Source organism: Sparus aurata, chromosome 20 (genome assembly GCF_900880675.1).
Source record: "Sparus aurata chromosome 20, fSpaAur1.1, whole genome shotgun sequence".
Taxonomy (NCBI): Eukaryota; Metazoa; Chordata; class Actinopteri; order Spariformes; family Sparidae; genus Sparus; species Sparus aurata.
This window is the reverse complement of record NC_044206.1, coordinates 27056821-27067006: the sequence shown is the minus strand read 5'-3', so window position 1 is coordinate 27067006 and position 10186 is coordinate 27056821. Positions and strand designations below refer to the sequence as shown.

The following is a 10186-nucleotide window of genomic DNA, read 5'->3' as shown; positions in this document are numbered from 1 at the left end:
ACACGTGTCCTTCTTGAATGAACAGAACCACAGGTGTGACGGTGAGCTTTTTCTGTCCAGCCACGAGTGAAAGAGGAGGATGATGGGAGATGTAGACGCTCTAAAATAGACAGAAAAGAGAGGTTCAGCTTTGGACAGCAGCAGAATGAAGAGGCGGCGACGGAGGCGGTGAAAACATAAAACCATTTCTTCCCTGCTGGAAATCCCGTCCAAGTGTGTGTGTCGGGTCCAAAACTGTGTGTGTCCCTCTAACGACACTGTCAGTCATCAAACCAAGCCACCCGAAGACCTGCGAGGACGCGAGTATGTCTCTGATGATGATGATAACCTATAAATATAAGGAGTAATTAGTGTAATTATCAAGCAATACACGGCAGATATTGGCGGTTGCCAAGTAACACGTACCAAGCCGCTCTGTAGATGGAGATCGGATCAGAACATTCACATTTATTCATACTTGTTGAATGTCTATACATGTTTTTGTACATTATATTTTCAGAAATAACCACGATTGCCCAGAACATCTGTTTCTATCGACTTCTCAGCTTCTCACTTTTGTTTCTAAACATCTCAATGTCTCATCGAAAAACTGTCGAAAACTTGCGTTGCCAAGAACTCGGTGGGAATATGTCTCCACAGCTTATTAAAATATCTGCTTGTGTTGCCACAAACACGACTAAAAAATGTCCCAGCATCTTGTAAAAAAGTCGTCCTGTGGTTTCATACTTGAAGATGTTGAAATTCTGTCTTGAGATCCTTCTCGCCACCATCCCGTCCTCCTCCGACACGCAGGTCCACTCATACACACCTGAACTTAATATTCAACCCAAACGACAGACTAAATGTTGGCTAAGTGTTAATTGTAAAAAGAAACGTAATTGAAGAAGTTTATTTCTGGTTCTGATGTCATTTGACATCATTGGCCTTCCTGTGAAAAAATATCAGTCTTGTTGCCACAACAACGGCTGTAAATCTCCACAGAGTCCAACTGTGGTCGCCTTGTTGGCTCTGATATGAACGTGATGTGACTCGTACACATCTACACGTATCTGTCGTTTGCAGAAATATAAACTGCCAACATGTGATTGGGCCGACTGAATGGACGCAGACGGACTGAAGATCTGTGGCTCAGATGTGCTGGTAACACATGAGAAGCTAACAGAGGACACGAGAAGCTAACAGTGGACACGAGAAGCTAACAGTGGACACGAGAAGCTAACAGTGGACACGAGAAGCTAACAGAGGACACGAGAAGCTAACAGAGGACACGAGAAGCTAACAGTGGACACGAGAAGCTAACAGTGGACACGAGAAGCTAACAGTGGACACGAGAAGCTAACAGTGGACACGAGAAGCTAACAGAGGACACGAGAAGCTAACAGAGGACACGAGAAGCTAACAGTGGACACGAGAAGCTAACAGAGGACACGAGAGGCTAACAGTGGACACGAGAGGCTAACAGAGGACACGAGAGGCTAACAGAGGACACGAGAGGCTAACAGAGGACGCGAGAGGCTAACAGAGGACGCGAGAGGCTAACAGTGGACGCGAGAAGCTAACAGTGGACGCGAGAAGCTAACAGAGGACGCGAGAGGCTAACAGAGGACGCGAGAGGCTAACAGAGGACGCGAGAGGCTAACAGAGGACGCGAGAGGCTAACAGAGGACGCGAGAAGCTAACAGTGGACACGAGAGGCTAACAGAGGACACGAGAGGCTAACAGAGGACACGAGAAGCTAACAGAGGACACGAGAGGCTAACAGAGGACACGAGAAGCTAACAGAGGACACGAGAAGCTAACAGAGGACACGAGAAGCTAACAGTGGACACGAGAAGCTAACAGTGGACATGTCGGGGCTTTAATCTGAGCTTCGTGTCGTCAGTAGTGCACTGCAGGCAGGATGCTGCAGCACTTTCAGTGAATCTGCATATTTATGACGACAGTCTGGATCCATTTCATGCCCGATGCCTCCAGAGTCGCCCGCTCTGTATTTCATGTGCACGGCTCCGGGACGTTAGAATAACCGCTCGGCTTCACGCCGTCCGTCGTTTGATTTACAGGCGCTGACCCGTCTCCCTGCGGGACGGCCGCCCGGCCTGTAACTGTGTAATGGCCCATAACTGCCCGGCACAACTGGACTCTCACATTCATATCGGCTTTTATTTCTTCCAGCTGCTGGAGGTAAAGTGAGTAATGAGGTGTTTTATCCAGAAGGCACCACTCAGCAGCAGGGAGGAGGAACGTGTCGTCTAAACTACTGAGCGAAACACGACGAGCACGAGGACGATAAGAAGATCATCTGTGGATATTGTAGACGGGATTTGCCGCCAGGTGAGAAACAGAAGCTTGTTTTCCGTCCTCGATGGTCTGCTGTCCATCCGTCATCCATCCATCTGTCAGCTGGTGAAGCCGGACTTCATCCAAACGGGTCTCTCAGTTCTGGTGTCAGCCGTCACTTTGTGTAGCGGCCAGTCACTCATTTGTCCGACCGCTCAGAGAACCACTTCGCCAGCCGGGCGCCGTGCCAGAGAACCAATCAGATATCCTCTCATGTCGGTATCTCTGCAAACCAGGCGGCCATGTTGCCATTTAGTCAAGTCAGCCGTCCAGCCGGCGCTCTATCCAGGCAGTGAGAGCGGCGACAGCCAAACACGGAGCGGCTGAGTTTAAAGCCAGAGGACAGCTGACATCCTGCACGTCCCGGTGTGTCACTTTAAATCCTCCTCCCGGTGCGTCAGACTAAATCTTCCCCCCTAATTGACAGAGCAGAGGATGTTTTGTGCCAGGCGCACTGATGGCAGGAAGCAGCAGCGAGGCAGAGGGAAGGCGAGAGGAGACTGTGAGAGGATTCATGTCGGTGCCACAGAAACGTCTTCCCCCGTACAGGACGCTCTGTCAGCGGCGCCGCGTGGTGCAGTGCTGCTGTGTCTGCTGAGGTAATGATGTGAATCCACACTGCAGAATATAAAGTATTAAGAACATCAGCTGGTAGGATGGAGGATCATCTCAAGCTGGAGTTCCTCTGACGGCCACAAGATGGAGAATCAACTCATGAACCCTCCTGAGAGCTGAAGATAGATTTCTTTAAAGGGACAAATCAAAACCACCTGTTGTGTTTTTATACATCTCAAATTATTTTGCCATGATAGTTTGTGTCTTGAAAATCTGGTGGAACAAGTAGATTGAAAACAATGAAATGAGATAATAAAGCATCAGGCCACACCCCCTCAACATTAACATAATCAATTACAGACAAACTGAGAGCAATATTAGGAAATAAAGTTTAGTTCAGGTTCATCTGAATATAGTATGAACATAGTTTGGTGGTGCGTCAACATTTTGGATGTATTTAGGATCCTGACAGAATAATGACACCATCTGCCTTCAGATTAGTTTAGTTTGGGGGGAAGTTGTCTGTTTCTACTTTAGATAATTTATTAATCCTCCAAGCTGTCAACACGTCAGATTTAAACTTTAAATTAATTCACAATAACGTGTTAGAAACATGCAGCAATCGAATCTTTAACTTTGTTGAGAGTCTGAGAGAAAGAATTATTAAACTCGACCGGATGAACCCGAACATCTTCTGGACTGTTCGCATCAAATCAATATTTAAATAGTCAGAATCAGTTGATGTGAATATCGTTCTACATCCTGCAGATCTTCTGGTAGTTGTCAGTTACAAACTCTCTGGTTCCAGCTTCTTAAATGTGACGATTTGATGGTTTTCTGTCTTTATAAACTGATTATCTGTGAGTTCTGGGCAGTTAGTCGGATTGTGACCGCCATGTGTTTCCTCACATCAGTGAAATATAATCAAAATTGTGAAAACGGCAAAGTGCAACATCAGAATGACAGTTTATTTGATGAAGTTCTGTTACAAACGGCATTTAAACCCGGTTCTGTAGAAGTAGGAAAACATGTTTGATTGATTTAGACTCCAACTAAAGTCTCATCATCAGGATTTTTAAAGTGAGAATAAAAGTTGTGATCATTCTCACTGATCATGAATCGTATTATTATCATATTATCTTTTTAAATAATTGCAGTATGATTTATTTTACCGTATCGTTCGACCTCTAGTGAAATAAGTGTGTAATAAATCCTCATCAGACTCAAATCTGTAAACCATATTTCTTTATTAAAGATTAAGAAACTCCAAGCAGCATATTCATAAATAAAATAAGGGTCTCCCTTAGATGTACGGTGACAGACTATATGCTATGACAGTTCATGTTTTCATCTTCTGACGCGGCGCTGGAGTTTAAACATAAAGGAGGCGACACACACACACACACACACACACTCCGTCTGTCATGTTGTGGAGCACAGTGTAAAAAGCAAGTTGGTTCACAAGAGCAACTACTGACACAGTTAGAAAACATCCATGTAGAGTCTGTTCAGTGGAGAGCCGGGTCAGAGCCGGCGGTCCAGAAACCCTCCGACAGGTTCCGACGAGGCAGAACTGAAGTCCGGCTGTTTGTTCCTCCAGACACAGAAACACACGGCGGGTTTGATCTCACACAACATCAGCTCTTTAAACTCACGTCGGCAGAGATGAGATATATTCACGGTTTTCTGAACAGAGAAATTTAAATAAAGAGAATTTCTGCTCGGGACAGATGTCATGTTCAACGCCTGTATCCATGGTAACACATTAAACCCCCTCTAACAGGTCGGATCCACCAAAATAAAGTACATTAATCCTAAAATCAACAGGCGGAGCTGACTGGACCTCAGTGGTTCTGGTGGAGCTCGTCTGTAAAACTGTTTCTGTTCGTTTGTGACGAAACACAAAGTCAACAAAGAGTTGAGCTGCGTAGCGTAGTCGTCGTGTTCAGATATTAAACATAAAGTCATCGTTAGACAGAAAGAAAGAAAGTCATCGAACATAGAGTCCTGGTTCTGAGTCCAACTGTGACATCCTTGTTCGACCGAATCAATACTATTCAGAATTAGAGGCCCGTCCACACCGATTACTAGAGCCAACACGATGTTAGCTTCTGTTTACAATAGATACTGATGATGTTACGGCAAGATAAACCCAAACCACAGATCTATAGCTATTTTGAAGAAACGTATCCAAAAGACGTCCCGTGGAGTCAGAACCAAAGTCTTTTAGACGTCTAAAGAACTTCTTCTGGTTCAACATTAACGTTTTTGTCGCCCACATTTTACTACATGCAGCAAAAACTACAGTAAGGATTCAAACCTCAAGCGTTCACCAGCTTCCACCATGTTTCTGTCATCCAACCATCCAAACCTCAAGTTTGCTAATGATCCAAGGCTCGAGGATCAGAACCAAGCTGATCAGTACTTTAAATCAAGGCTACTGAGGTTCAGGCTCAGGTTTCAAATCCTCCCTGTCGTTTTCACTACATGGAGTTCAATTTTGTCGTCGTAAAAACTTTAACTTTTGACGTCTGTGACTGGAGCTGAAAAGAAGTCTGAAATTACAGTTCAGAAACTTTAATTTCGAGCCGTGTGAGGACGTCAGTTGGACATCAATGGAGAACGTTGAAAAGAGAAAACAACCTCACAGAAACTTCCTTTCTGCTCTCTGCTGGACGTCTTTTCAACACGTTTTTCTGTATTTCCTGGTGTGGACCGTACTTTGAGATAAAGTCATTCAGCGCTGCTGCTGTTCCATGTTGTCAGCCGAGCACTAAACGTACCGTCTGTCTGATTGATCATATACGACTTGTTGTCCCGTCTACAAAGTAAATGTAAGGAATGAAGCCCTTCGTTCCTCCACTTCCTCTGCCGACACCACAGCTTCTCGGAGTGGAAACCTTCCCTCTGACTCGTGTGTGCGATCAACACGTCTGGCAAATGAAGACTCAAAACTCATCAGGCCCATAAATGCACATTAATTGCACTTATGAAAGCAGAGTGGCGGGTGGAGTGTGTGGTTTCGTGTTTCCTAAAGGTTCATCGTATAGACCTCCATCCAGAAAACAATCCAGTGTTTAGCAAACATAATCAGATCCCGTCTATATTACAAGCAGTTGAGGTATGGCACCTGCAGACTCTCCACCAGCTCCCGCCTCTGATTGCACTTTGGATAATGACGCCCTCTGTCATCCCTGCAGGTGATAATGGATCTCATTAGAAATGACTTGTGGGAATATGAGGCCTCTCGCTGTCACTCTCTCTCTCTCGCTGTGATTAAAATAACTGCTCTGCTTTGCAGGAGAAAAACCTGTATACAAGTGTCTCACATTAAATTCTCTAGTATCAAAAATTAAAGACGTATCTATAGAGCGGATAGATCTTTCTACAAGACTCTTTTTCTTCTTCTTTAGGTTAAATATAACAAATAAAAGAAGGTGGGAGACTGTGAGGCTGCGTTCACTGACACCGGACCGTTCTCACCCCGAGGCTCAAAACACAAAGAAAAGATTAGAGGACAACATGATGTCAACCGAGGATTGTGGGTAAAAGGGCTTTCAGATAGTTGTGTTGTTTGGATCTTCAGCTTCATGTCAACCAGAAACCTTTTGTCACAACTTCTCTGTGAGCACCGAGCGACTCCTTCAGATGTTTCTTCAGGCTCTAACAACGTCTCATTAACGAGATCACTGCCGTCGTCAGTGTTTCCAGCTGTCTTTGGGTTTGTTGGTTGGTTTGTCGGCAGTATAACAACAAAAACTACTGAGCAGGAACTTGGATGGAGGTTGAGTCTCGATCCAGAATGGATCTCATGAACTTCTAGTTTGGAACCAGATAAAGATCCTGGAATTTGTTCTCACTTTCTGTAACATTGTGAGAAGGGGCTTTTATTTCCTCCAGACATTGTTGAGTGGCTGAATTGATGAATGAATACAAAAGAGACTGTTGGGCCTTTGCTGAGGTATGCACTCTACCGAGGGCCAGTCTGGTTTTTCGTAATTGGTTCAGTTTTTGTTTGAAAGGGAGGCGATTCTGTTTAGTGTGAAGGTAATTCACAAAAAGTTCTGTTGCGCTGGTGAATCCAAAGCTTCTCCTCCTGCTGATCTGATCATGGTGGCTCTGTGTAAGAACCATCTGGCTCGGCAGGTTAACTTCAGAGCATTTGGACTGCCTCTTGGATCAGAACCGGTTCCTTCTGCTCTTTGTGTGCGTACGTTTGAGGGCCGAGCGCTGATTTCTGGAGGGGACCGGCTAAACAAAGCTGTCCGGATCCAAACACAATAAGCAGAGTGTTATTGTGTTTAATTTGAAAGAATAATGGATGTAAACGGACGCTGGGTCCAGTAGACCTGCAGGTCTCATCCTCCTGGAACCAGTTAAACTTTTATTAATTTCCAGTTTTGATATCGATCAAGTCTGTGTGATCGCAGCCAAACAGTCTCTCCTCCTTCTTCTTCTTCTGTTTCCTCTCTTTACAAACTGAAACTCGTCACCTGACAGAACTGATGCCAAATAAAACGCTACTATAAAAAACAAACCACTCAGCTGTGTGTAAAATATGACCCGGATAAAAACCCACTTGTTTTCCCCCTTTGTTTGAATGATACACCATTTACAGTCAACGTAAAGAAAATGAATGTAGACTGTTGATTTGAAAAAACAACGTATATTATATATTCGATACAAATGAAAGAAAAAAAAGAAAAAGAAAGAATTGTGATCATTTTCGTCCGATGCTGAAGATATATATAGGGTTGGTACAGAGGTGCATAACAGTAGGTGTCCAACACTAACATGTCCCTACAGCGGTGCATCATGGGTAGTCGTTTACATCGATGAGTTGTGGAGAGACATCGTTTAATTTCGGCACTTAGAAAACAATCACAATGAATTTCGCGTCATTGTTTCATATTGAACAAAATTTACAAAGCCATTCAAACAGTCATAACTTTTTCATCAATGTATATATATATTTTTTATCTGGTTTTGTTGGTTTTTTATAACTCAACTTCAAAAATTGAGAATATTCAAAATACACTTTAACCTCACTTCGTTCTCTTGGTATTTACACGTATGTACAAGAGAAAAATTACACCCGCCACCCGCCCACAAACCCCGCCTCTTTTTTTTTGTGTTTGTTTTTTCTTTTTTTGTAACATCAGCGTTTCTGAACAGGTAGTGAGATACAAAATCTTTTTTACTTTGTACATATGTTGTTTTTTTTTTCCTTCTCTAATAATTCTCCTCTAACTCGCCTCAAATCCAAAACCGGACCAGAGTCCAGAGAGCGACTGATCGTTGATGCAGTTTGACCCGGTCCCGTCCCACCGCCCGACCCCCCTCCTATCACTATATGGATGTACTGTGGGTGGCATCAATGGCTTCGGGTATGGGTCCTGCGGAGACTGCCTGGTAGGACATTGGCATGGGTGTCTTGCCAGGGCTCTGCCGGAAGAGCCCCCCGTTGGGAGCCCGGTGTTTGCACTGCATGCTGCCGCTGAGGCTGGTGCTGCTGAGCGGGTGGTGCAGGGGCAACGTGTTGCTGCCAGGGCCCTGGGATGGGGGGAGCGTCCTGCCTAGGGTCCCCCCATGGTGAGGGTGGGGTAGAGGCGGAGGCGGCACCCCCTCCCCTGGGAGGAAGGTGGTCACAGCGAGGCCCGAGGGCGGGTAGTCCCGCACGGACTCCGGCCCCGGCACCAGAGAGGCCTGGCTGGGCTGCATGCTGCCGATGTCCAGCGCAGAGATCTCGATAGAGGGGCCGGGGATCTGCTTGTGGGCCAAGTCCTCGTCCAAAAGACTGTTCATACGACGATGCACCTGTTCCAGATTCACCTCCTTGTCCTACAAGAGGAGGAGGAGGCGGGGGTGGAGGAGGACAGAGGAGAGACAGGGGGAGGGAGGAGAGGAGGGAGGAGGGACACAGAGGCTGAGATTGGCGATGGGCCGGTTTCTCAGACTGATTCAGGTCTGCTGGTGCTCCATGCATTCTCAATCTGTCATGGCTTTTGGTCGTGGCCTTTAGTTTTGAACTGATGGACTGCTATCAGCATGCCGGATGATAGACAGCATCGTGTTTCTGTTTGTCGTTTGCTGTGAGAAGCCCAGTGGGAACTGAGGCCACAGAAACCAATTTGAATGTGCACCTTGAAATCAAACTTGGCCAGTGGATATTAACGGTTTGATGTCTGGAGGAAAACGATCCTGGAGCCAAACCGACTGCAGGAAGTTTGTTGTAAAGCTGTTCGAGGCTGCATTCTCATTCGTTTGTTTTCAACGTGTGAAGGAATGATTGAGTTTGGATTTAATCTGGATCTTGAATTCTTTTCATTTTAGCTTCGAGCACAAAGACTGAGCTGAGTTTCACGGTCAGTTTAAAATTCAGGTCATAAAAGACGAATCTGTGAGTTTTTATTCTCTTCTCGCTGAGCTGAAAATATTCTGTTTTCTTTCCCCTCTGTGCCTGCTTCTCCCTCGCTGCCCTTGGAGCCGGTACACTGTGTACAGGAGGATCGGTTCCCTATCAGAACAATTTAATCAAAACATTGGCTGACGGTGCATCTCCTGCCGACTGCAGCCATGCATACTTGTTAGGCATTAATAGACACTTGAGTGTTTCCCTGTTGAACCGCAGGTCTGCCTCAGCACACTGGGTCATGGGAAGGTAAAGGACGAGGGGTAAAGAGGGAGATAGCAGCCGTGACTCGCATATCAAGTGACGCTTCGGGTCTAAATCCAAATTCCAGACACGTCTGTGAATGGATGCAGCTTCAGTCCCTGCAGCCCGTCGGTGTCGTGTGTTTTCTGACAGGATCTGAAACGAACGCTCGCTTTACAACAAACGTGTGAAGTCGGGAAACGTTCCTGAACGCAGCACGTCTCGGCTCCAGCATCGGATTCAGCTCAGAGGTTTAATGATATTAGTCACAGTAAGTCGTCACAGTGACACAAGTGATATTCAGAACAATGACACATTTACACTGTAAATTAATAAACACATATTCAGTTATGTTACCCCCCCGACCCCCCGACTGATTTACAGAAAGTTTGCTTTTTGTTTTATTTAACTTTTAAAGATATAATCCTCAAGAGTTTCATCATATGAGACACATTTTTTAATTAATTTATGAACATTCAATCATTTTAATCAGCAGGAGCCATTTACTTTGTTTATATTATGTGATTCTGTTTCACAGTTAATATAATTAATACTTCAGTCGTCATCCTTGCACACAGTTACAGCTCAGTTTTATCTTTTTTCACTGATATCAGCCGTCACAGATGAGTCGTATGCTCG

At 45.2% G+C, this 10186-nt stretch overlaps 1 protein-coding gene across 1 annotated transcript in view; it reads right to left on the bottom strand.

Annotated features, from left to right (window-relative positions):
* Positions 1-4120: 4120 nt before the first annotated feature.
* The window catches only part of LOC115571551 (glutamate receptor ionotropic, delta-1-like), a 60840-nt gene continuing 54774 nt past the window's right edge, over positions 4121-10186 (bottom strand). The window contains exon 14 of the mRNA XM_030400999.1: positions 4121-8733. Coding sequence (XP_030256859.1) covers positions 8242-8733 — 492 coding nt within the window. The 3' untranslated portion in view covers positions 4121-8241. The remainder of the gene's footprint in view (positions 8734-10186) is intronic.